The sequence below is a fragment of the Trachypithecus francoisi genome, unplaced genomic scaffold, assembly GCF_009764315.1.
Source record: "Trachypithecus francoisi isolate TF-2019V2 unplaced genomic scaffold, Tfra_2.0 Lachesis_group9, whole genome shotgun sequence".
Lineage (NCBI taxonomy): Eukaryota > Metazoa > Chordata > Mammalia > Primates > Cercopithecidae > Trachypithecus > Trachypithecus francoisi.
The window spans coordinates 29,085,538-29,113,203 of record NW_022681474.1 but is presented as its reverse complement, the minus strand read 5'-3'; the positions used below and the strand labels follow the sequence as shown (position 1 = coordinate 29,113,203).

Below are 27,666 nucleotides of genomic sequence, written 5' to 3'. Positions count from 1 at the left end.
GGGTTTCACCGTGTTAGCCAGGATGGTCTCGATGTCCTGACCTTGTGATCCACCCGTCTCGGCCTCCCAAAGTGCTGGGATTACAGGCTTGAGCCACCGCGCCCGGCCGGTAAAATCTTTTTAAGTGAGGATGCCTTTGTAATGCTACAGATCATCTGCTAATTTATTTTTGGTAGATTTAACACGTAATGAATTAAGTTTAATCCAAAGGAACAGTGAAACACTTAACTTTGCTAGTTCATGCTTTTCTTCTATTTTAGGCTAAGGCAAGTTAGTTTTTACTTCTTAGTTACTATTCCAGTGATTTGGGAGTAACTAAACATAGATTAAGTTTAACAGTTAAATTTTAATTATTTCCTAATTGTTCTTTGTCTGTACTTGATTACTCAAGGATAAAGTTATTTTAAAAACATGCACCCTGACAGAAAAGACATCTGAAAAACAAAACAAGCAAATTAATCTTTCACTTTCACGTCTGCAAAAAATGTCTCAAGAACCAGAACTGAATAAGGAGTGTGATAGAGAGGATGTATCTGTATATTCAGGACTTCCTGGTGTGCAAAACGGTGAAGAAATGTCAACCAAACAAGGCAAATTAGAGTGGAAAAATAACTTAAAACTCATCACAAATGAGTTAAAACAGAGCTGTGGTGAAACTTGTGAAAAATACAAAATTACTGCTTATCCTGGGGAAGAGCCACTACATGATAACTCTAAAGGAGGCGCAAACTTAAAGGAAGTACCCTCTTCTTTGACAAATAATATACTTGATTGTGATGAAAAAGATTCTCCTGCCTCTGTACTATACCAGGCATTGCCTGAACAAAAAGAACCCAGTCTTGAAAATGGCTTTTCATCTCCTTCATACTCTGTGTCCCCAGACTATGTCTGCCAGTCATATTCTAAGACTTATTTAAATGAAAATAAATTAGGCCATGGAAATGTTAACAAACCAGACACTGAACATGTTTTTAACACAGATGAGAATTTTTATAATGATAGAGAAAATAAAAAAGTAAGGAACCCAGAAGTAGTTACAGGTGAAATGAAAGAAGAATTTGATATGCAAATGACAAAAAATATGAACCAAAGTACCACTAATTGGAAATTAGACATCAGACATGTGCCTCAGTCTAGTGATCCAAAAAGACCTTTTGATTTGATCTGCTCCAAAGAAATGAAGCATATGATTCAAATAAAAAGGCACAGGATTTCTGCTGGTACAGACGCTTATAAGAAAACAAAACCAATACAGAACTTGTTCCAGAAGCCATTATATGATCATTGCAGTGCTCATAACTATAAAAGCATGGAACCTGAATTAGAAAATGTGAGGTCTTCTCTACCACATAGTGAGAGAACATCAAAAGTATCTCTAAAAGAAGAATTACAGCAAGATATGCAAAGGTTTAAAAATGAGATAGGCATGTTAAAAGTAGAGTTCCAGACTTTGGAGAAAGAAAAAGTCCAACTTCAGAAAGACGTAGAGGTTTGCTTGCTGCTACTCTGTTTTTTTCTCTATCAATTATTTGATCCATTCTGATTTTCTGCTTGTGAAGAGCTCAAGTATAAAATGGTGTTACCTAAATATGTAATTGTGTGTAGAAATAGATTATTTCTGCTAAGTAGCAGGAGTTAAGGAAAATGTTCTCAAAATCTGTGTTCCTTAATCAACTTAAGAAGTCTATGAGTCTTCGCTCTTCTAAGTGACATGTGGACTGGGAAACTAATTTAGCCATATACCATGTGACCTTGTACCAGTGTAAGTGTAAAGGAAATTGCTTTATGAAAGGTAATAAGTGCTAGGGTTTTTTTCCATATTGACTTAAAAATGAATTCCTTTTATTTAAACAACAATATGGCAATACAGTGGGAAAGAAGCAGTGACTGAAAGAGATATAAAAATGTTTCTAGCCTTGAGTATTGTAACAAATATTCCCAGCCAAAGGGATCTTTTTAATGCGAGCTTATCTGTTTGACTCAAACTGTTAGAGTTTATAATTCCATTCTGATCACTTTAAAGATTTTTGACAACAAATACATATACTTTCACATATTTTTTAAATCACCAGTCAAATATTTCTGTTGAACCAGACCTTTACATTATGTTGTTTAATAAAGTATGATAAGTTTGGGCGTGTATACTATATAAGTAGCATAAATCCTCAGTCAGCAATTTAGTATTTAACTCCAAAGTAGAAAGCTGAGTTCTGTACATTGAGTTTTAAAGATAAACAATAATCTGCAGATAGTCTTCTTTTTCTTTCTTTCTTTCTTTCTTTCTTTTTTTTTTTTAGACAGAATATCACTGTATTGCCCAGACTGGAGTGCAATGGCATGATCTTGGCTCACTGCAACCTCTGCCTCCCGGGTTCAAGCCATTCTCCTGCCTCAGCCTCCTGAGTAGCTGAGATTACAGGCGTGCACCACCACACCTGGCTAATTTTTGTATTTCAGTAGAGACCAGGTTTCACCATGTTGGCCAGGCTGGTCTTAAATTCCTGACCTCATGATCTGCCTTCCTTGGCCTCCCAAAGTGCTGGGATTACAGCGTGAGCGACCGCGCCTGGCCGATACTCTTCTTTAAAAGTAAAAGTAGATGAGGTTACCTACACCCTGCTATGGCTTTAAATTACTTTGCCAGTGTCACGCTTTTAATTCATCTGATTAATTTGATGAATTTATCTGGTAATTTATCTGATTCAGCATTATGGAGTTATATCATCTCTTTTGGTGCCATAAAATGCTAGATAATGCCACTTTAGGAGCTCTGGATGGATCATTTAATCTTTCTTGTTTTACTCCCATTATCAGTAGATAATGGGGCTAACTTAGATAATTAATACTTATACTGTGTATCCTCCAGCTATAAAATTTTATGGTTATTGAATGTGAAATTTGGGAAGCATCTCATTCTCCAAAATTCCACACCAGCAACTCAGCACTTTCACTCTGTTCCTTATGTTGTGGCAAACTTTGGTTTCTGTGTTTCAGTGAGCACCTTCGCTTTGTTGATATCCCAGGATCCAAATGAGAAAAAGAATTATAAGAGACACTGGGGAAAAGAATAGCATAGTGCAGAAAGGGGAAAGATTGCTTTCTCTTCCTGGAGCAATGTCACATCCTCTAAATCTGGCTGCATAGTGTAAAATGCAGGTGGTAAAGGCAGAAGAAGATGCATCTTTGTCTTTGTCTTTTTATTTCTCTGTTTCTGCCAGTAAAATGGAGTGAAAATTCATAGTAGATAGTGAAGATTGGATGGGAATAAAAGCACAAAATTAAGAAGAGTCCTTGAAATTTTGGAAAATTCTGTTTTACCCAAACAGAAATGAAGCAGACTTTACAAAAATTTCATTAATAAAATTATAATAATAGCTGATAATTATGTAACAATTGTATATACAATGATCCCATTAAAGTAAGTAGGAAATATTTTTATTGGCTAAAGTTACCATAGTTAAACTGAGTCAAATGATAAACTCAGTGAAAACAGAGAAATTCTTTTTGTTAAATAAAGTAATAGCAATTCCTTAGTATCAAACTTTCATCGAAGGTTGAAGAAGAAAGGAAAAAACACAGAAATAGTGAAATGGAAGTATCAGCAAACATACATGATGGTGCTACTGATGATGATGAAGATGATGGATTAATTCAAGAAAGAAGGAGTGGAGAAACTGATCATCAGCAATTTCCCAGGAAGGAAAATAAAGAGTATGCTGGGTAAGCCGGTAGCATATTTAACAGCAGATGATTGTTATTGTGCTATAAAACTAATTCTAATTTGGACTAATATTCATGATTAATGAATATTATACTTTTATTATGCAAGGGATATGCAACCTTGTCTTGTAATTAGAAAAAGGCAAATTAACAAACAATGAGATACCAGTTGTTTCAGTCATATTGATATTTTATTTAAAAAATAATACCCATTGATGGCAAATGCGAGAAAAAAGGCATTCTCGTACACTGTTGGTAAATGAAATTGGTAAATCCTTTTTGAAGGGTAATTTAGTATGTATTAGAATTTCAAATATTTCCTATCTTTAACCTAACAGCTTCACTTCTGGGACTAGATTCTACAGGAAAATATGACTTATGTAAAAATGCACACATACAAGGACATTTATTATATATTATGTATAATATACAGTAAGCCTATATATATATATGTAACGTGTTAAAGATAAATAATATGTATTTTAAGGATATTTATATAAACACATTACATATATACATATGTATGTTAAGGATCTTTATTATAGTATCCCAAATGTTGGGCTCTCAAATTAATCTGAATATTGCCAAGGGATTACACAGAGGGATCTGTACTCCATGTAAACGTTTCAGTATATTGGGTATTTTTAGGGGCTCATGCTCAACTGTTAACACAGTGGGAAATTTCAGTCTCTGTAAATTATGTAGGTATATGATAGTGATATCCTTGTGCATGTTTTTAGACCATAAAAAAGTAGTTATGACTGGGTGCGGTGGCTCATGCCTGTAATCCCAGCACTTTGGGAGGCTAAGGCAGGTGGATCACTTGAGGTCAGAGTTCCAGACGAGCCTAGAAAACATGGTGAAACCCCATCTCTACTAAAAATACAAAATTAGCCAGGCGTGGTGGCAGGCACCTATAAACCCAACTACTAGGGAAGCTGAGGCAGGAGAATCGCTTGAACTTGGAAGGCAGAAGTGGCAGTGAGCCAAGATTGTGCCACTGCACTCCAAACTGGGCACAAGGTGAGACTCTATCTCCAAAAGTAATAATAATAATAATTACAGATTTTCTGGTGGTAAATCTAACTAGGCTAAAAGTCTATATAAAGTTACCACATTCTTTTCTTTTTTTGACAAGATGGAGTTTCGCTCTTGTTGCCCAGGCTGGAGTGCAGTGGCACGATCTCAGCTCACTACAACCTCTGTCTCCTGTGCTCAAGCAATTCACCTGCCTCAGCCACCCAAGTAGCTGGGATTTCAGGCCCGCACCATCACATCAGACTAATTTTTTTGTATTTTTAGTAGAGATGGGGTTTCACCATCTTGGCCAGCTGGTCTTGAACTCCTGACCTCGTGATTCACCCGCCTCAGCCTCCCAAAGTGCTGGGATTACAGGCATGAGCCTCCGTGCCCCGCCCAGTATTTTATTTTCAAACAAAATCATAACTAATCAGAATATTGCTATTTTGGAGCTGCATATAATGACATACAGGTATTCTAAAAGTAAAGGTTTTTTCCCCCACCCAGATATTTTCCTGATTTCTTTCATGTTATATGTGTATCATTCTATTTTTAAAACTTCGTTAAAAAAAAACTTCATTTAAGTGAAACATTATATTTAAAAACAAAACCAAAAATATAGCCCAAATCTAATTGCTACTTCCGTGTCTAAAGATCATTGCTTGTAATCTGTGAGCTCCAGCCTTTTACTGTAGCATTCAAGTTTGGTGTAGCATTCACCTCTCTCTAGTTTCCTTTTTTTCTTCCAAGTTCCTAGGAAACATCTAGACTCTGTGGGCCTAATCTCTGCTCACCTTCTATCTCTAGGTAGAATGGTTTTCTCTCACTTTTTTGTCTTGTGAACTCCTCTATTTTGTCTCTTCTGTTTTAAAACTGTCCTTATGCTCAGATGTACCTTTTCATATATTAACTCTTACATATCACATTTTATCATAATGGTATGATAAAATTATGGTTTTTGAAGCAGGGAATATACATTTCCTCTTATGTTGTTGGTAATTTGTGTTTTTTGAATTAGTGAATGAATTGAGGTGGAGGAAATGTTGGAATTTTATAAAAATTTTTTGTCAGAATTATTAGAAAACATTGGCTTTTTAATGGCTTTTTAAATTTTTTTTATTCTTTTTTGTTCCTTAACTCTCTTTCTGCATTTTGTTTCTTTTTTTCTTTTTTCTTATCTGTCATTTCCCATGGCTTTTTTAAAGTAGTGGTCCTGCCTTGCAAATGAAGGAAGTAAAGAGAACCTCGGAAGAATCTGTGAATTCACCAGTGTATGAGAAAGCCAGTTTACTAACTGGTGGCCTGCTACAAGTGGATGATGACAGCAGTTTAAGTGAAATAGATGAGGATGAAGAAAGGTAAAATCTGTGATTTCTTTATTTCTCTATGGAGGAAGGTTAGTAATAATTTTTTTTCTGAAAATAGAATGATGTAATCTCCCAAAGCTAGAGAATATCGACTGTTTCCATGCTGCCGAAAGATTAAGATGAGGACAACTTTGACAAGCAGCAGTTTCAATAAATGGTCACCGTGGAGCCCTGACTGTAGTGGATGGGCTTTGACAGTATTTGAGAGAACTTGGACTGAGAGGCAGTAGGTAAACGGATGGTAACTGAAGAAGAATGTGGGATTCAAGGGAGCCTTCTTTCTTTTTTATTTTAAAATGTAAGCTTTTAGAGTATATTTACATGCTTTTGGGAGTGACCCAGTAGAGAAGGAAATGCTTATGAAATTTAGTTTTGTTTGCATGTCTAAGCCTCAGAAAGCTTGATCCATTATCTTTTAAAGATATATAATGAACTAACTGTTCTTAGAACTTCTATTTATGTAGTTTTTTGCTGTATAAAAAGAGATTGTTCATTTAGAATTGTTTCAGAAATGGAATATTCTTATATAATTGAATGTGTCGATGACAATCTAAAAGTTAAACTATCATATATGGATTTTAAAAAATTAATAATAAACATGCAAACCATGTAGGTCATACTGAATTGAATTTAAATAATTCTTGGTAATTGAAGATATCAGAGTACTTTTGACAATAGCATCATGAACAGCTATGATTTTGTAAGACTAAAAGATCAGGTGTATTAACTTAATAGTTGTTTAGATTCTGGGGAGAAGGGGAGGATTTTGTTTATGTACAGTAGAAAATTAAACTATTGACAGTTATCACAGACTTAGATTATAAAGTTCTAAAATATTAAAAACCATGTTACCTTATGCTAATAGTGTCATTGACATGTATTGTATGCTCAATAAGGATTTTTTTTTTTTTTTTTGGCAGAGTCTTGCTCTGTTGCCCAGGCTGGAGTGCAGTGACGTGATGTCAGCTCACTGCAACCTCCGTCTCTTGCGTTCAAGCAATTCTCATGCCTCAGCCTCCCAAGTAGCTGGGACTACAGGTGCACACCACCATGCCTGGCTATTTTTTGTATTTTTAGTAGAGACAGCGTTTTGCCATGTTGGCCAGGCTGGTCTTGAACTCCTAACCTCAAGTGATCTGCCCACCTTGGCCTCCCAAAGTGCTGGGATTACAGGCATGAGCCACCACGCCTAGCCTCAATAAGGACTTTTGAATGCATGAATAAAGAGTTGAGTAGATGAATGAACGTTGATGAATTTCTTTAGAAAAAATAAATGTTGAGCTAATTGAAAGTAGGTTTCCAAATTGGCTAGATATAAGGTCTTTTTAGTTTAAAAATATTTACAAGATTAAAAAATTATTATTTATAATTATAACCAGAAATAGAATGAAAATATAGATTCATCTGCTATCATATCACTTAAAAACACTTGAAAATAAGTATTACTTTCACAGCACAGCAAAATATGTTTTGGAGCTAGAATTTTTGGGTTTGAATTTTGGGTCTGCTACTGACCAGCTATATGTGCTTGGGCAAATTACTTGGCTTTTCTGTGCCTACTTTCTTCCTTTATAAAATACCTAATATTTTATCAACCTCACAGAATTATTGTTTGATTAAAATGAATTTAACATATGTACAGGGCTTAGAATAATGCATAGTACCTGCATTGTGAGTCCTGAAAAAAGCTAATATCGTCATTCAAAAAGGGTTTCCCTCATGTAAGGGTGTTAAGTAATATATTCCAAATAGATTTTAGTGCCAGTAAAAGCTTGTTTTTATTGAAAAGGTCAATAGCAAAAAAAACCTGGTATATTTCTTTCTATTGAGTAATGCAAGTAACACTGTGTTTTCCTTTTGCTTTGACTGTCAGGAAGCTTGATCTAAATTTGTTTGTTATCATATTAGTATATTTTTCTTGTCACTTACTTTTACTTTTTCTGTTTATAGTTCAATACCCCTTGTAGAAAGTTATTATCTTTTATATTACCTGTAAAAAATCTTCCTGTGAACTTTATGAATAGGGTAATAAATAAATTACAAATGCAGAGCTTTTATTTAAAAAAACAATAATTTTAGATATTCCTTGCATTTTACATATTTACTATTTGCCTGAAAGGTTTTTTTTTTTTTTTTTAGGCCTAGTAAGAAAACATCTAATGAAAAGAACAAGGTACTGTAAAAAATAAATTATCAAAATTATTGTTTAAAAAAATACATTATAAAAGATAAAGTGGGCTGGGCACAGTGGCTCACACCTGTAATCCCAGCACTTTGGAAGGCTAAAGCAGGAGGATTGCTTAACTTCAGGAATTTGAGACCAGCCTAGGTAACATAGTGAGAGCCCTGTCTCTACAAAAATTAAGAAAAAATTAACCAGGCATAGTGAGCATACCTGTAGTCCCAGCTACTTGGGAGGCTGAGGTGAGAGGATTGGTTGAGCCCGGGAGTTTGAAGCTGCAGTGAGCTATGATCACGATGCTACACTCCAGCCTGAATGACAGAGTAAGACCCGATGTCAAAAAAAAAAAAAAAGAAATGAAAAAAAAAACAGAGAATTTTTTGTTGTAAAGACATTTACTTTGAAAAACTGATTAAGAAGCACTAACTGTTGATAATATATCCTTTTAACGAAAATCAGTTCTTTTAAAGAAATACCTGGGTTTTTGCTCATATAGAAAGATGGATAATTACCGCTTCTGTATGTGCTATAAATATTTTGGGGACATTTTGAAACAGTGTTATTTATTTCAACCCCATAGGTCAAAAACCAAATACAGTCTATGGATGATGTTGATGACTTAACTCAGTCATCTGAAACAGCCTCAGAGGATTGTGAGCTGCCTCACTCTAGTTACAAGAATTTTATGTTGCTCATTGAACAACTTGGAATGGAGTATAAAGGTAGGCCTATTGCAGAAATTTAAGGCCTTTTTATGTATCCCACTGTAATGTATGTAAAGTAATAAAGTGAAATGTATGCACACTTAGCATACGTTATGCTGTGTTTAATTGGTGGCTACAATGCTGCAGCTGTGCAAAGCTGAAGAGATCTTTATATAATATATTCTTGATATTATTCCTTTGTTAGCTATGTTTTTTGCAGGGATTTTTTTCTCCCAGTTTGTGGCTTGACTTTTCATCCTCTCTTTTTTTTTAATTTTATTTTTTAATTGTTTTGTTGACTTTTCATTCTCTTAATGGTATCTTTTGAAGAGCAGAAGTTTTTAATTTTGATTAAGTCCAATTTATCTGTTTAATTATGGATTTTGCTTTTTGTATTGCATTTAAGAAGTCTTTGCTTGACACAGGGTCACAAAGATTTCCTCCTATGCTTTTTTTCTAGAAGTTTTATAGCTTTAGGTCTTTGGGACAAAATCTCACTCTTGTCACTCAGGCTGGAGTGCACTGTAACTGCAACCTCCACCTCCCAGGTTCAAGCGATTCTTCTGTCTCAGCCTCCTGAGTAACTGGGATTATAGGCATGTGCCACCATACCCAGCTTTTTTTGTTTGTTTTTTGGGTTTTTTTTGTATTTTTTTGTTTGTTTTTTGTGTTTGTTTTTTTGTTTTTTGGGATGGAGTCTCGTTCTGTCACCCAGGCTGGAGTGCAGTGGCACGATCTCCGCTCAGTGCAAGCTCTGCGTCCTGGGTTCACGCTATTCTCCTGCCTCAGCCTCCCAAGTAGCTGGAACTACAGGCGCCCGCCACCAGGCCTGGCAAATTTTTTGTATTTTTAGTAGAGAGGGGGTTTCACCATGTTAGCCGGGATGTTCTTGATTTCCTGACCTCGTGATCCGCCCGCCTTGGTCTCCCAAAGTGCTAGGATTACAGGTGTGAGCCACCCACCGTGGCCTGCCGGCTTTTTTGTGTTTTTAATAGAGGCGGGATTTCATCATATTGGCCAGGCTGGTCTCAAACTCTCGACCTCAAGTGATCTGCCCACCTCGGCCTCCCAGAGTGCTGGGATTACGGGCATGAGCCACTGTGCCCAGCCTGTTTTGGGTCTTATATTTAGGTCTGTGATCCATTTTGAGTTCCTATTTTTGTATGGATTGAAGTATGGATTCAAGTTCATCTTTTTGGATATGGACATGCAATTGTTCCAGCATCATACGTCAGAAAGGCTAGCCTTTTCCTACTGCATTTGCCATTATGCCTTTGTCAAAAGTAAGTTGACTGCATACGTGTGGGTCTGTTTCTCAACTCTATTGTGTTCCGTTGATCTACAGATGCTCCTGAGTTTTATCTCAGGTTTTTGGTTTTTTGTTTTTTGGCTTATAAGCTATGACTCTTTGTTTTGCTATCTTAGTGGTTGCTTTAGGATTTATAGTATATGACTTGAACTTATCACAGTCTACCTTCATATAATGTCATACCACATCATATATGGTATAATTTTGTTATAGTTCTGGTATACAGTATAATTATAATAGTAGGCTTTCATTTTTTTCTCTCCTAGCCATATCCTTTCTGAATCTGTGGGATTATAGTTAATTTACTAAGTTTAGAAAGTTTTGGCCAATTTTTCTTCACATTTTTTTTTTTTCTGTCTCTCTTCCTCCCTCTTTGGGGGCTTATATATTAGCTGCTTGGATTTTTTTCTATAGTTCATTGGTGTCTCAAAGTTATGAATCTTTTCTTTTGTGATGGTTCATCTGTGTTTATTTTCATCTAATTTAGTTTTCATCTTTGACATTGTAATTTACATCTCTACAAGTGCAATTTGGTTTTTAAAAAAATATCTTCCATGCCTCCACTTATCTTCTTGAGCTTTATTTTGGGGTACAGTTGAATTCCATATAAACAGCTTGACTTTTTCCTATCTTGCTTTTATGATTTGGGCTAATTCCCCACTCCTGAGGCAATACCTTTCTGATTATTCATTGTCTTGAGAAGTATGAGTTTTTCCAGCCTGACTGTGGGAATGAACACTCTTCCCGGTGCTGTGGAAGCACCAGGCAGGATTTCCTCTTTTTTTAGGTGGTTTTTTCTTTGGTTTCAGGTAGTTTCCTGGCATACATGCACTGTTCATTACACTGCTCAGTACCCAAGAAGGGATTGCTGCAGATCTCCAGAGTTCTTTCTCTGTACCTCTCGTTCCTCTCTGGTGTCCTGTGATCTCTGTCTACCTTGCATTTACCAGACTCTCAGCTTCATCACTTCAACTCAGGGAGTTTGCTGGACTTTATGTCAGTTTTTCCTCCTCACGTCATGGCCTGGAAACTCGGAAGGCCAAGCTCTGGCCATTCATAAGACCATAAGACTTACTTCCTTTGTCTCTTCTTCTCTTCTCTTCTCTTCTCTTCGAGTCTCACTCTGTCGCCCAGGCTGGAGTACAGTGGTGCGATCTCAGCTCACTGCAACCTCCGCCTCCTGGGTTCAAGCAATTTTCCTGCCTTAGCCTCCCAAGTAGCTGTGATTATAGGCACCTGCCACCACGCCCTGCTACTTTTTGTATTTTCAGTAGAGACAGGGTTTTACTATGTTGGCTACACTGGTCTCGAACCCCTAGCCTCAGGTGATCTGCTCACCTCGCCTCCTAAAGTGCTGGGATTACAGGTGTGACCCACCATGCCCAGCCACTTCCTTTGTTTCTTGTCTGTCAGGGATCATTGTGTTCATTGCCTGAGTCCACTGTCTTGAAACTCATTGTTTCATGTATTTTGTCTGTTTTGTCTTTGGTCGTTTCAGGAAAGAAGGAAAGTTAGTACTTGAAGCAGACTGCAGTGAGGCTCAGCACATGCCGCAGACTGGCTGCATGCTTTTCTTCCCCCTTTGCTCAACTGCTGCTTCTCATCCTTCATTTCTCAGTGTAGCCACCTCTCCTTCAGGGAAATCTTACCTGGGCCCAGTATAGATCACATTATCTTTTGTGGTCATAGAACTCTGTTTCCTTACAGCATCTATCTGAATTCATAATTGTGACCTTTTTTGTCTTTGTTTCTTCACTATACTTTAAGCTAAGCAAGTGCAGAGGTCTTGTCTGTTTTATCTGCAGAGCTTAGTTTAATGTCTTCCACATTGTAGGCCCTCAGTATATAATTGGTCAGTGTCTTAATGAGTTACAGTGTATAGTGTGTTATATGCGAAAAGTACTCATATATTTCTGTCTTGTTTTCTCCCTGATACAGATTCTGTTAGCCTATTGAAAATCCAGGATGCAGCTCTTTCGTGTGAAAGATTACTAGAACTTAAAAAAAATCACTGTGAACTACTTACAGTAAAAATTAAAAAAATGGAAGATAAGGTTAATGTACTACAAAAGGAGCTATCTGAAACAAAAGAAATAAAATCACAGTTAGAGCATCAAAAAGTTGAATGGGAACGAGAACTGTGCTCTTTGAGGTATGATAGCCTAGTTTTAAAGAAATGTTTAACTGTTTGTGCTAAAGATAATATAGAATTCTTGTAATTGCTGACTTACCTTCTGGGGCTTAGCAGGGAAGAAAGCTTAGTCTTGTGGAGTGTGAAATTCTTAGAAATAATATAACTAGTTCTTAACTATGAACTTCTACTAAATATATATTCTTTTAAATCACTTTAATGGCTATGTAGAAGTTTGTCATACAGAAGTCTCATTATTTATTTAATAGAATAAGTTTTGGGTTTACAATTTTTTTGTATTATAGTTAATGCTAGAAGGAATACCTTTTTATAAATCTTTTTCTATATTTCTAATTATTTACTTTGAATAAATTCTTCAATATAGAATTGTTCATAGGAATTTTTTTTAAAAAGGCCTTTGATCCAGATTTTTAAATTGTTCTCAAGAAAGTTTATGTTAATTTACGTTTCAATTAATAGAGAATGAAATGCCCATTTTTTCAACCTAAATTTTTTTTTTTTTGAAATGGAGTCTTGCTGTGTTGCCCAGGCTGGAGTGCAGTGACGCGATTTCAGCTCACTGCAACATCCGCCTCCTGGGTTCTCTTGCCTCAGCCTCCTGAGTAACTGGGATTACAGGTGCATGCCACCACCACACCTGGCTAATTTTTTGTATCTTTAATAGAGATGTGGTTTCACCCTGTTGGCCAGGCTGGTCTCGAACTCCTGACTTCAAGTGATCTGCCCTCCTCAGCCTCCCAAAGTGATAGGATTACAGGCATGAACCACTGGCACCTGGCCAAAAAGAAATTTTCAACTTGCATCTTTATTGAATCATTTCCAATATCCTTTTCCATAATATTTACCAGAGGTACTTGTAACAGAAACCTACCAGTTAACAGAATGTTCTTTCATCACTGCCTTTCAAGCATATATGTCCTTTGGAAAAGACTGAAGTGAGAAATTAAAAATCAGAGAACTAGAAAGGAAAGATATTCAAGAACATAGAAATTGTATTAGGGTAATAAACCAACATATGAAGCAGCAGATCACGCAATGAACTTTTTATTTTGTAACAATACAGATTTTAAGATAAGCATCTTTAACTGCAGATTTAGCTTAAACCAAGAAGAAGAGAAGAGAAGAAATGCTGATATGTTGTATGAAAAAATTAGGGAACAGTTAAGAAGGAAAGAAGAGCAATATAGGAAAGAAGTTGAAGTGAAACAACAGCTTGAACTGAGTCTCCAAACACTGGAGATGGAATTGAGGACTGTAAAAAGTAATTTGAATCAGGTAAATTAATTTTGGATAAAGATTTTATATTTTTAACTTTATTTCATCACTATTACTTATCCTTTTGATTTAATATATATTATCTAGGTTTAAAACAAAAATGTTATCTCATCTTAAGCTGACCTATGACCTTTATAACTAAAATTATTCATGGTAAATCTTGACACCTAATAGATGCTCAGTCTCTGTTTTCTAAATGAAGGAATGGAGGATAAGTTGAGTTTAATCACTAACATAAATGTTAATTTAGGCATTTAATGTTAAAATACAGGCTAAATAGCTCTAAAATTATGATGAAACTAGTAAAATGTTTGACATTTTATTTCACAGTTCTTTATTTGCCTGTATTTAAGAACTGTTTTTGCTCTTTGATGAATTTAGCTGACATTTATGTGATTAAAATTTGAGTAATTCTTGAGTAATAAAGGTTCTTGCATTTTAATATGCTATTTCCTTTTTATAAGTTTTTTTTGTTTTAAAATTCTGCTCTTGATTAACCTTTTAGACTTTTAAAAAATGCTAATAGACCCAAAACTTAATATATCTCTAGGTCGTACAAGAGCGAAATGACACTCAGAGGCAACTTTCTCGAGAACAGAATGCCAGAATGTTACAAGATGGAATTCTGACCAATCACCTTTCCAAACAAAAGGAGATTGAAATGACTCAAAGGAAAATGAATTCTGAGGTATTTCTATTTCCTTTAGTCATTTTCAAATATGTGTGTATATGTATTTGTATGTGTATATATTTTAAAAACCAACTATATATGCATCTTGGAAAGTATTGAGGATTTTTAAGCCATATATGTATATCTTGGGGGTGGTGGTAGCGTTTTTGGTCCATTGGATAAAGTGATGTTCTTAATTCAGCTCCACTTGTCTGCAGCAGTCAAGTAACGACATTCAGAATGGCCTCATCCAAAGGAGAAGCTTTTAATATCTTCCATAGGAATTGATGGTCTTTCCACAATCTCAAAACCCTTGCTACTAACAATAGATGCTTGAGTTTTTGGAAGTGATTTCATCGCCTTGATATATTAATGGAGAGGTTAGTTTATTACTTCTACCCACAGGAAGGGAGGAAAAGTACAGCCAGTTCAGTGACCGTATTTTGGATATTAATCTTCTCACTTTTGAGAAGAGTAATAGTGTGCTGCAAGTAGTATCTTATTTATATGCCATGATATATACTTAGTGATAATTTGGTAATAAGTATTTTGTTCCTAGTAAAACAGTTCAGCATATTTCTCCCTGTTTCACATTATTACGGTTTCAAACACTATGAAGCGGAAACAAAAGTTATTGCGAAAACAAATCATCTCATTATTTTCTAAGAGGAGCTCTACAGATTTTGTCCTATTTACCATTAGTGTTGTGAAATAAGAGTCTTCTTTTGTATTTAAATATTTATACCACAGAAATAACTGATTTAGTGAAAGAAGACTACAAATAGAGTCAGAAGCCCCAGGGAAAATCATACAGCTGCTTTTATTTTTTTTAACTTTTCCTTTTCAAAATCGTGATACTAAATGAGTCCATTGATATAGTAGAAGTGCTTAGTATAATGCCTGGATTTATTATTCATCAATAAACAAAATTGTTATAACTGACTATAAAGATGTGAGAAAAGTATAGAATATTCTCAGAAAAAAGAAACTTGAAAAACTTCGGGAAATTTCGTCTGTCCAGATATATGCAGAGCCAAGGCTCTTACTGTGGGTTGGTGTATGGGTTAGATATCAGAATATAAACCCAATTTTTTAATGTGATCAAATTATTAATCTTTTATGCTTTTGAATTTGTTGTACTTCAGGGAAAGGCCTTTCCAATTCTGAGATTCTTAAAAATGTTCTAGTGATTTCTTTTTTACTTTCATGGATTAATTGTCTTCAAATAAATTTTTGAACTTTGGGGAGTTAATGCTCTATAAGGTTTGAGTTTTGATCCAACTTTTTTTTTCAATTGGATATACACTTGTTGCAACCCTTTATTGTAAAATGTACAGCTTATTCTTTAATTTCAGAGGAAATCATGATATGTCTTTTTCTTGGGTGCTAACTCAAAGTTTCCTTTGTTTTACTTAGAATTCTCATAGTCATGAAGAAGAAAAAGACCTATTGCATAAAAATAGCATGTTGCAGGAAGAAATTGCTATGCTAAGGCTAGAAATAGACACAATAAAAAATCAAAACCAGGAAAAAGAAAAGAAATGTTTTGAGGACCTTGAAATTGTAAAAGAAAAGAATGAAGACCTTCAGAAGACTATAAAGCAGAATGAGGAAACATTAACACAAACAATATCCCAGTATAATGGACGGCTTAGTGTTCTGACAGCTGAGAATGCAATGCTAAATTCTAAACTGGAGAATGAAAAGCAAAGCAAGGAACGACTGGAAGCAGAAGTTGAATCATACCGTTCTAGATTGGCTGCTGCTATACATGATCGTGATCAAAGTGAGACATCAAAAAGAGACCTAGAAATTGCTTTCCAGAGAGCAAGAGATGAGTGGTCTCGTTTACAGGACAAAATGAATTTTGATGCGTCTAACCTAAAAGATAACAATGAGATTCTTTCTCAACAACTATTTAAAACTGAAAGTAAACTCAATAGCCTAGAAATTGAGCTCCATCACACAAGAGATGCCCTCAGAGAAAAGACTTTGGGTTTAGAACGGGTACAAAAGGACCTAAGCCAAACCCAGTGTCGAATGAAGGAAATGGAACAAAAGTATCAGAATGAACAAGTTAAAGTGAATAAATACATTGGAAAGCAGGAGTCTGTAGAGGAGAGATTGTCTCAACTACAAAGTGAGAATATGCTGCTTCGACAACAACTGGATGATGCCCACAACAAGGCTGACAATAAAGAGAAGACAGTGATTAATATTCAAGACCAGTTTCATGCTATTGTGCAGAAACTTCAAGCTGAGAGCGAAAAGCAAAGTCTTCTGCTAGAAGAAAGAAATAAGGAGTTAATCAGTGAATGTAATCACTTAAAAGAAAGGCAGTATCAATATGAAAATGAAAAGGCAGAAAGAGAAGTAAGTATCAGGAAAGATAAATATTTTTCAAACCTCCCGAAAGAAAATTTAAAATAATATACGGTTATGTAGTTAACTATAAAAATAAATAGATAAGCTTATTTACGCTATCAGTTTAGAAACATCCCTTGTTTTCAGCAAATAAAAGAACTGAGAGATGCTTTACTTTGAGTAAAGACATTGTATCATCTGTGAAATTTTGAGTTTTAAGTTATGAATTGTTAATAGACTAGTATGAATGGTAAACTAATGTGAATAATGTAGTCTTTTACTGCTGAAGATAAAATTTTAATGTTTTTATGTTGCCACATCTTAAGAACATTTCCATTTATCTGCTACCATGAAGCAGATAAACAGAAATGCTCATATTTGACATGAGTATTTTGAAATTAAGATTCAGTGAGGAGGGTTACTTTGACCGTTAATTCCAGATTTCCCAGGTGAACTGAAGTATATTGCTATATCTCTTAATACTTTTCTGTCAGTAGCTTTTTATATATTTCAGTTGATGTAATTTTATTTTTATTCTTGTCAATTTGAATTGTCTAAAAATATTTCAATCTCAAATTACATATTGTTATGATCTCTCAATTCTTTAAAGCATGTACTTTTTATTAAACCATAATTTGGGACAAATGTGCACTTTAGCAACCATATTTGATTTAATCTCCCCACTGGTATTTATAATTTACTTTGAATATATTATGAGCAAATAATTTGCTCATAATTTTCATTTCAATGCCCAGTGACTATCATTTGGGTATAACTTTGTTCAGTACAAAGATAAGTGTAGTGATTTGTGATTTATTAGTTTGGTATTGGACCACCATTTTCACACTAATGAGTGGTGGCAGGATTCACAGGCAGCAAGAATGGAGTGAGCAGGGGAGAGTCATAGCAGCTGAGGTCAGGGAGGCAGGTGGAGGCCAGGTTACCTAGGGCCTCTAAGGCCATTGGAATTTACCTGTATTCTGAGATAGGAATCTTTTGGAATAATTTGAGCAAGCAATTGAATATGTGAGGAGCTCTGAAGTTGATCTGATGTTCTAATAAAAAAGAGCAAAAATGTTTCATAGGGTACAGTTAATCACTACCAGTTCCGCTCACATAACTATTTCGAGACTTCAGTAGGTTGTTAAGCATTATAAATTCATTGGGGGATGAATGAATAGTGGGCTGAATCTGTTGTCTAAGTAACGTCATACCTAATTGGCAGGAAGATAACACCTGTGTCCTTAACTGAATTCAGTAATAAACAGGAATGTGTACATATGAGGACAAGAAGGTGAATCAATGTATGTGGTAATTTTTAAAATTATATATGTCATAATTAAATATTGTTAACATAATTTATTCTTTTACATAATTAATAATAAGGTGGTTTATAAAATCAGTAACAAAAATGTCTTATCAGGTTGTTGTGAGACAACTTCAACAAGAACTGGCTGATACCCTAAAAAAGCAATCTATGTCAGAGGCTTCACTGGAGGTTACATCACGTTATCGTATTAATTTAGAAGATGAGACACAGGATTTAAAGAAGAAATTAGGTCAAATCAGAAATCAAGTATGTATGAAATCTAACATGTCAACAGTTAATCTATAACTGGTTAAATATATAGTGTTTTATCATACTAATTTGGTAGTAATTTAGTAGGTAACCTTCTTTTGTATTTTCATTATAATTAATTTAAATTTTATTAACGTTTTTTTTTCTTTGAGATGGAGTCTTGCTTTATCGCCCAGGCTGGAGCACAGTGGCACGGTGGCACGATGTCCGTTCACTGCAAGCCCTACCTCCCACGTTCACACCATTCTCCTGCCTCATCCTCCTGAGTAGCTGGGACTACAGGCGCCCGCCACCACGCCTGGCTAATTTTTTTTTGTTTGTTTGTTTTTTTGTTTTTTTAGTAGAGTCGAGGTTTGTCCGTGTTAGCCAGGATGATCTCCATCTGCTGACCTCGTGATCCACCTGCCTCAGCCTTCCAATGTGCTGGGATTACAGGCGTGAGCCACCACGCCTGGCCTAAATTTTATTATCTTTATAATACACTTGCTGCTTTTTTTTTTTTGGAGACAGTCTCACTCTGTTGCCCAGGCTAGAGTACAGTGGCACTGTCTCAGCTCACTGCAACCGCCACCTCCCGGGTTCAAGCGATTCTCCTGTCTCAGCCTTCTGAGTAGCTGGCATTACAGGTGTGTGCCAGCATGCCCAGCTAATTTTTTTTTTTTTTTTTGCGACAGAGTCTCACTCTGTAGCCCATGCTGGAGTGCAGTGGCATGATCTTGGCTTATTGCAACCTCCGCCTCCTGGGTTCAAGCGATTCTCCTGCCTCAGCCTCCCAAGTAGCTGGGATTACAGGTGCCCACCACCAGGCCTGGCTAATTTTTGTATTTACGGTAGAGATAGGGTTTTGCGATGTTGGCCAGGTTGATCTCAAACTCCTAACCTCAGGTGATCCACCCTCCTTGGCCTCCCAAAGTGCTGGGATTACAGGAGTGAGCCACTACGCCTGGCCTAATTTTTGTATTTTTAATAGAGGCAGGGTTTCACCATGTTGGCCAGGCTGGTCTCGAATTCCTGACCACACGTGTTCCACCTGCCTGAGCCTCCCAAGTGCTGGGATTACAGATGTGAGCCACCGTACCTATCTTGTTTATTAAACTCTGACTTTCATTCTGCCATTTTTTCTTACAATTGCACATTTAAAAAAATAATATTTACCCTTATGAAAGTTGAGAATTATACATCATTCCTCATGGAAGTTGAGAGAGTTTTTTTCCTGTTAAACAGTATTTTATAATGATTTTTCTATTGTCATGGTAAAGCAAGCCAGATTAAGTTAGAGGATAATGTTTAATGGAATATTCCAGAAAATTGTCTTATTTCTTATTTTCACTTTTGTGAATGGATACAGAATCTGTGTTGATTTATTTTATGGATTTCAAATTAATTTGTACAGAAAGGCCATTAACTTTTCTCCAAAATGCAAATATTTTAGGTTAATTTATAAACTATTTAAAATAGGCATTTCCTTCATTTTCCTTTCATTTAACATATATTGTAAAAACATAGAAATATTTAGATTATGTATAGTATGTACATCTAAAGTAGAGAATTAAGAAAATTATCTAGATCCCTGTTGGATTTTTAAAAAACAACATTGAGATATAATTTACATACCATACAGTTCACTCATTTAAGGCGTAAAATTAAATGTCTCTTAGATTATTTACAGAGTCGTGTAACCATCACCACAGTCAATTTTAGAACATTGTTATTACTCTGAAAAGAAACCCCACATCCCTTAGCCATCATTACCATCCCTGTCCGTGTCCCTCCACCTTCTCCAGTCCTAGGCAATCACCATCTACTTTTTGTCTCCTTAAATTTGTCTGTTCTGAACATTTCATATAAATAGAGTCATACAATATGCAGTCTTTTATGAGTGGCTTCTTTTACTTAGCATGTTTCTGGGGTTCATCTGTGTTGTAGCACATATCAGTACTTCATTTCTTTTTATTGTCGAATAATATTCTATTGTATGGCTATACCAGTTATCCATTCATCAGTGGATGGGCCTCTAGTTTGTTTCTACTTTTTGGCTACTGTAAATAATGCTGTGATGAACATTCATTTATAAGACATGTTTTTATTCTCCTGCCACTGGATTTTATCCTCAGGGTTAATCAGGCTGCTTTCACCATCTCTCTGCTTTACTCCTGCTGTTCTTCCTGTCTTTGCAGTTTGTGTTTGTCTAGCCTCATTCCTTCAGACCTGGCACACAATTCCCCCTCCTTTGGGAAGCTTTCTCTGACTGCTGTGGCTCTCATTGACCTCACATTTTAGTCTGTGTAGAACAATTTGCCCTTAATTTAACTTCAATTTTATTTTTTTCATGAGAGAGAAACTCGTCTAATTATAAATTTGCCTATGAGGTGAATAATATCTGATATGCCTGTCATGTATCCTTGTATAAATTGAAAATATTTTAGCTTAGCAATTGTTAGGTTAAAATTACTTTATATTATACTAAGAATTTCTTCTTTGAGACACTGATATAATAAAGCTTTTATTCTATTTTTATTATTTTATTTTTTTTACAAGCCCATGGCTAACATAGGTGGTTATTCTAAATATATTTTAAGTAATTAAATATAACTGGAAACCGCTTAATCTAATAAAGGAAAGTTATTCAATCAAATGCTCATGTTTTTCTCACTATAAAAAAAATCTAAATTTACGTTACTTTATTATGTAGCCAGAGCTGGGCTTCATAGATTCATACCACTTTACCACCCAAAGAGCTCTGGCTGCAGCTTTTCTGATATGCCATGTGACATAACCTTAGCCTTAAGCTCATCAGAGTGCTTGCTAAAGCAGCTCAGCATAGATACTTGTTGGGAATGACTTGATTTAGGAACCTTGTTTTGCAGTAGAGTCCAGTGTGTTTAGTCCAGTGCTCTGATGGCCATGTAAGTTATGTACTGCTCATTCCAGGAGGTGCTGTTCACATTGTGGTCATCGCCCACTGAGGAGAGCAGAGACAAAGTAATCTATAATTGTTTAAAGTGCTGTTGGCTAACGGAATTGGCGAAAGTTCTGTGAAGTGCTAGGGGTGTATTCTGGGCCTCATGCTCCCCATTTGCTTCTACTTCCAGTGGTGTGAAGAATGATTCAGTGTAGCTATAGGAGACATCTTCCACTGGCATGCCAGCTGCCTAAAATATATAATTTTATTAGAACACAAAATACAGTAAAAATCACAAAAACAGCAAATATATATAGCTCACTATATGCCATGTACTCATCTAAGTACTTCATGTGCATATTCTTTGACTGAATCTTCTTACCATCCCAGTGAAATAGATACTATTACTGTTGCTATTTCTATTTTACCGATGAAGAAACTGAGACACTGAACATTAATTTGCTCAAGGTCACACAGCTGGTAACTGGTGGAGCTGGGATTCCCACCCAGCCATTCTAGCTTCTGTGTGGATACTGCCTCTCAATTTCATGAAACATCTAGTTGTCAGCTAACATGTCATCATGTTAATTTTTATAATCACTGGCATCGCCATGGTCATTCACATCTATAAATATTAAAATTATAGTTGACGTGGTGGTGCTTGGAATGCAAAAATATAAATGCTTACCGTAAGGTAATTTCCTGTCTTTCTCCATTTTACCAAGTTTGTAAATTTGAGTATTTATCTGATAAAATACAGTTTGAAAACAAGAATAATGTGTTTTTGTTGTAGAACGCAGGTTGATAAACTTTTCTGTAAAGGGCTAGATAGTATTATTTTAGACTTTGGGAGCCATGGATACCTGCTGCAACAAATCAGCTCTATGGCCACAGCACAAAAGTAGCCATAAACTATGCATATTAAAGGAATGTGACTGTGTTCCAATACAGTTTAGTTACAAAAAGAGGTGGTGAGCAGATTTGTACTAGATTATTAGTAAAGTGTTTTTTTTTTTATTCTTTGTTTTAGTTGCAAGAAGCACAGGATCAACATACAGAAGCTGTCAGATGTGCTGAGAAGATGCAAGATCACAAGCAAAAGTAAAATTTAAAACAGCACACACAAAAACATGATTATTTATAGAGCAAATAAGCAGTTATTTATAGAGCAAATAAGCAGTGTAGTATGAGAATTATGTCAGCTATGATCATAGGTACATCTGTGTGAAGTCAAGGAAAAATTTCAGCATTAAGCAATTTTGAAATGCACTTTTTTTATATTATCCTAGAATTTTGTGCATTATCCACAAACCACAACTAGAAAAATGATAGAGTTACCAAATCACCTACTTTTGAAATCTTTAAGCATTTATGTAATTATACCTTCAGGTGTTTGCTAAGAAATTACACAGTATTTTAAAAATTTATCTGTGAGAATAATTATTCTAAAATATACATTGCAGGCTTGAAAAAGATAATGCCAAGTTAAAAGTTACAATCAAAAAGCAAATGGAGAAAATTGAGGAGCTTCAGAAAAACCTGTTAAATGCAAATTTGGTAAGTCAACCTCTTAATTTCTGTCATAGTGAAAAGGAATTTTATTGCCTTAGTAAGACAAGTAGAGTATCCCTTATTTAAAGTACTTGAGACTAGAAGTGTTTCACATTTTGGATTTTTTTTTGATTTTAGAATATTTGTACATACATAATGAGATATCTTGGAGACAGGACCCAAAGCTAAACATGAAATTTGTGTTTCATATATACCTTATATATGTAGCCTGAAGTTAATTTTATGTAATATTTTAAAAATAATTTTATACATGAAACAAAGTTTTGACCATGTTTTCACTGTGATATATATCACATGAGGTTAAGTATGGAATTTTCCATTTGTGGCATCCTGTCCACACTCAGAGTTTCAGAGTTTAGAATATTTTGAATTTCAAATTTTCAGATGTTCTGCAACTGATAGATTGGGTTACATCCTCATAAACACATTATAAGTTGAAAATATTATAAGATGAAATTTAATACACCTACCAAACATGATAGCTTAGCCTTAAACCTGCTCTGAACACTTACATTAGCCTACAGTTTGACAAAATCATCTAACACAAAGTCTATCTTATAATAAAGTATTGAATATCTCATATACCACATATTGCTAGCCAGGGAAAAGATCAAAATTCAAGATTTGAAGTTTGTTGAAATTGTGATGGTTTCACACCATTGTAAAGTCAAAATGTATTAATAAGTTGACCCCTGGTAAGTCAATCCAACTTGTAGTGGTTTCACACGCTCTTATAGTCAAAAAACCGTAAGTTGGACTGTTGTAAGTTGGGGACTATCTGTATGTAAGAATATTTTACATAATATGATAATCTTCATTGATAAAAGTATTTACTGTATTCATGGTAATACCGCTTGCTACTAGTAGTACAAGTCTTAACGTTATAGAAGTTGACTGAATTCATAACATTAATGAGTTTGGTAGTAAGATTTTTAATATAAAAGATTGTGATCGTCTAAAAACAGTGTTTTTTATGTACATTTTATTTGTTCATTCATCCATTGATGGACATTTGGATTATTTCTGTCTTTTGCTTATTGTGAGTAATGCTGCTATGGACATTGGTGTACGATTGTGAGTCCCTGCTAATACTTATAATGTCTTTTGAAATTTTAAGAAATTTGAGTAATGATTTGATCTACAATTTGAATTTCTTTTATAATCCAAATTTGTATTCCTCATCAAGAATGGATACTAGGTCATTATACAAGCATTTTTTTCCCCAAAGTAATGTGTTTTTCTCTTTGGATTTTAAAAAAGAGAAACCTGTGAAAAAGTAGAAATGGCTGCTCCAGCAGGGCATCACAGAATAACACAGTGCTCCTAGCACTGCAGATTCAGAAACTTTTTTTCCCATTTATCTGTGTTCATCAGTCTTTCAAAACCTTAACAGTCCCTGCCGGGCGCAGTGGCTCATGCTTGTAATTCCAGCACTTTGGGAGGCTGAGACGGGTTTGGATCACCTGAGGTTAGGAGTTTGAGACCAGCCTGGCCAACATGGCAAAACCCTGTCTCTACTGTAAATGCAAAAATTTGCCATATTCCTTACTCATGCCAGGCATGGTGGCAGGTGCCTGTAATCCCAGCTACTCAGGAGGCTGAGGCAGGAGAATCGCTTGAACCCAGGAAGTGGAGGTTACAGTGAGCCGAGATTGCGCCATTGCACTCTAGCCTGGGTGACAGAGCAAAACTCCGTCTCAAAAAAAAAACTAAAAAAACCGAAACAGTCTAGTCTCAGAAAAGTTGGCTATGTAATCCACAATACCAATTTATTGATGTGCCAATTTAATGATGTATTTATTGATGTTCTGCTTGATGTTTAACAAGCAGAACAGGATTCTCTGGTCATTCACACTTTCCTGTGTAGAAATGAAGATCAGAAGGTTGCATTGTGAATACTAAAGTGGAGCAATGAGGTTGATGCTTCTACTAATAAGTTTCTTGAAGTCACAATAGGAAGATTTATGCAACTCTCCTATACAGATATATCTATCAGAAGAAACATCGACAAGATTTTTTTCTAGATTTCATGTGTTAGTCCTACTTTATTGGCATCCTTTTCACACAAGTGACATGGCAATATATTGATGTGAAGTCTCCTGTGAATGAGAGTGTGGGGGGGACATCCCCTTATATGGGTGTCTTCCAGGAATATATCAACGTCTCAGAAATGGAAAATTTAGTAAAAGTACTGAAAACCTGCTAAGCGTATTCAAAAATAATGCGGGATTTTCTGTAGATTCCCATAGAAATGAGTAAGGAATATGGCATATAATTATTAGTACACTTTGAAGTGTACACTGTGAATCAAAAATTTAATAGAGACAGCTTTCATCCAACTCATCAATAGCCCCTAACTTTTCCAGAAGGTTCTCATCTCATGTCTTTATGGAAAAGGGAATTATTCAAAAGAAAGCAGAGGCAAACAATCAATAATCTGTCCCTTGTGGAAAAGTTTTGCATTATAAAATAAAAACAAAGACAAAGTATGCTGGTCGACATCCTAAGGGTGAGTGTGCCCACCCAAGATGAGAAAATAGCACTATACTCAAAATAACACCAGTAAGAATCAACATAAAATGTACAAAATTAGCTATCTACAAAAGGAATCTGCACCAAGTAATGGTTTATGGGTGTGTGGTTGAGAATATTAATTGTTTATGGAAGTGAACCAGAAGGAAGAGACCTCAGGAAAGAGGTGTGGGATGGAAATCTAGATTAGGGAATCTGGGATTAAGCCTTGAGATTTAAGGAGCTCTTAGAGAATTTAGAAGAGAAATGGAAGGGGACAGAACTCAGCATGAGGGGTTGCTGCATTTAGAAATGAAGTGGGATCAGAGCAGTCTGGGAGAGGGTATGGTCACTGTTAGTAGTTGCTGCTGAGAAGTAAAGCAGATTAAAGATTAAACAATAGGGCCTTGATGATTTTCAGAGTTTTAAAATGAGAATTATAAGATTGAAAATTAGATTTTAGTATAAAAGAAGACAAATGATGAAAAAGTAGATCTCTAGATGAGACCATGTATTAAAAAATATTAGAGTCTGGCGAGCACTGTAGCTGACACCTGTAATCCCAGTGCTTTAGGAGACTGAGGCAGGAGGATTGCTTCAGACTAGGAATTGAGACCAGCCTGGGCAGCATAGCAAGACTCTGTCTCTAAAAAATATAAAATAAGTTAGCCAGTGTGGTGGTGCATGCCTGTTCTCCTAGCTGCTGAGGAGGCTGAGGTAGGAGGATTGCTTGAGCCCTGGAGTTCAAGGCTGCAGTGAACTATGATTGCACCATTGCACTACAGCTTGGTTGACAGAGTGAGACCCTATTACAAACAAATAAACTAAAAGGAAAGTCCAGTGGAAAAACGGGATGATTAAAAATGCCACAAGAATCAGGCATAAGTTATGTTTTTGTTTATTGTGGAGAAGACAAACTTTATTTAAAGAGAAATGGTTAATAGAAAAGGAAAAATTGAAACTCATGGAAGAATGTTTATAACGAATGCGAGATAGCTCATCTTGAAGTCAGGTGTATATAAAAAATGTAATGGGAGCCAGATGAAGGTTTTCTAAAAATTTTCTTAGTAAGATTTGGTTTAACAAAAACTGGAATATCTTGAACTATTGATGACAGTGTTTCTAGAGCAACTTTAGAAAGGAGAACATACATCTAAAATAACTGTTTAAAAAAATTTCATTAACACTTAGTATTTTATGTGTAAAAACTTCTATTTTTAACAAATAAATTTTGGTAATTTAAGTTCCAGAAAAGAAATATGAGCTGTTTTAAGAAAAGTCATTTTTGAAATCTGTTCTTATTGGTATCAGGTTTATAAACTGATAAACAGTTATAAACTGTGTTTTATAAACCTGACTAAACATGTTACTCATGAACTCATGAGAAGTAATAGTTTTAAGAACAAAAGTGTTTTGAGAGTTTTAAAAATAATTGAAAATATTTTGTTTCAAAGTCTGAAGATGAAAAGGAACAATTAAAGAAACTTACGGAATTAAAACAGTCTCTGGAATGTAATTTGGATCAAGAAATGAAGAAAAATGTTGAATTAGAAAGAGAGATAACTGGGTAAGATTTTAGTATTTCAGATCATTTTAACCATTCATTAATTGATTTAACTATAATTTTACTTTATTCAAAACTAGATACAAATTCATTTAATATCTACTTTTTCTTAATGAAATTATTCTCTTTTAAAATTGTTTTAGAAAGTTGCAGCACAATCTGAAACTTTTTGAATGCCTAAATATTACACTTAGTCTTCAGTGATTTTGAAAACAGTAACAATGCCTTTGGCGGATAATGTCAACTTCTCTCTTCATCTTTTACTTCGAACTTTTATTTCTGAAGATATTTTCATTCTCTTTGGTAATCTTTCTCTCTTTGGTAGTGTCCAAAGATATTCAGATCTTTTAATATCTGAAAACCTATCTGTATCACATCAAAAATTATCTTGATTTAGCTTATGCTTTCTTTCTGCCTCTTTGTGTGTGTGTGTGTGTGTGTTGTGTGTGTGTGTGTGTGTGTGTGTGTGTGTGTAGTTATAAAATATATCATGGAAATTTCCCACGGATAGCTCCTATGTATACCTGAGGTATACATGTTATTAAACTTCTGTTTGTTTTAAAACACATATGCCTCATACATATACAAATCTATGTATGATTTAAGAGTAAAATGAACAATCGTGTTTTTACTATCCAGATTTAAAAATGGAATGTTACCCGTTGTCTCGGAAGCCCCAACAAGGCTGCTTTTCTATTTATTTGCTGAGTCCTTACGTTTATTCCGATTCTAATTACTATTTTTCTCTCATTGTCTTTCTCTGACATGGTTTTGC

The 27,666-nt window shown here is 35.2% G+C and overlaps 1 protein-coding gene across 7 annotated transcripts in view; it reads left to right on the top strand.

The window, feature by feature from the left end:
• ANKRD26 (ankyrin repeat domain 26) overlaps positions 1-27,666 on the top strand; it is a 95,253-nt gene that overhangs the window by 48,061 nt on the left and 19,526 nt on the right. For 3 of the 7 annotated variants that reach the window (XM_033208832.1, XM_033208830.1, XM_033208833.1), the window contains 13 exons: positions 392-1,483; positions 3,554-3,720; positions 5,946-6,098; positions 8,247-8,280; positions 8,870-9,011; positions 12,241-12,454; positions 13,546-13,729; positions 14,280-14,417; positions 15,816-16,772; positions 18,187-18,339; positions 22,275-22,345; positions 22,708-22,801; positions 26,782-26,894. In XM_033208832.1, the coding sequence (XP_033064723.1) occupies positions 392-1,483; positions 3,554-3,720; positions 5,946-6,098; positions 8,247-8,280; positions 8,870-9,011; positions 12,241-12,454; positions 13,546-13,729; positions 14,280-14,417; positions 15,816-16,772; positions 18,187-18,339; positions 22,275-22,345; positions 22,708-22,801; positions 26,782-26,894 (3,512 nt within the window). The remainder of the gene's footprint in view (positions 1-391; positions 1,484-3,553; positions 3,721-5,945; positions 6,099-8,246; positions 8,281-8,869; positions 9,012-12,240; positions 12,455-13,545; positions 13,730-14,279; positions 14,418-15,815; positions 16,773-18,186; positions 18,340-22,274; positions 22,346-22,707; positions 22,802-26,781; positions 26,895-27,666) is intronic. The other 4 variants (XM_033208836.1, XM_033208834.1, XM_033208831.1 and 1 more) reach the window with 3 other exon arrangements.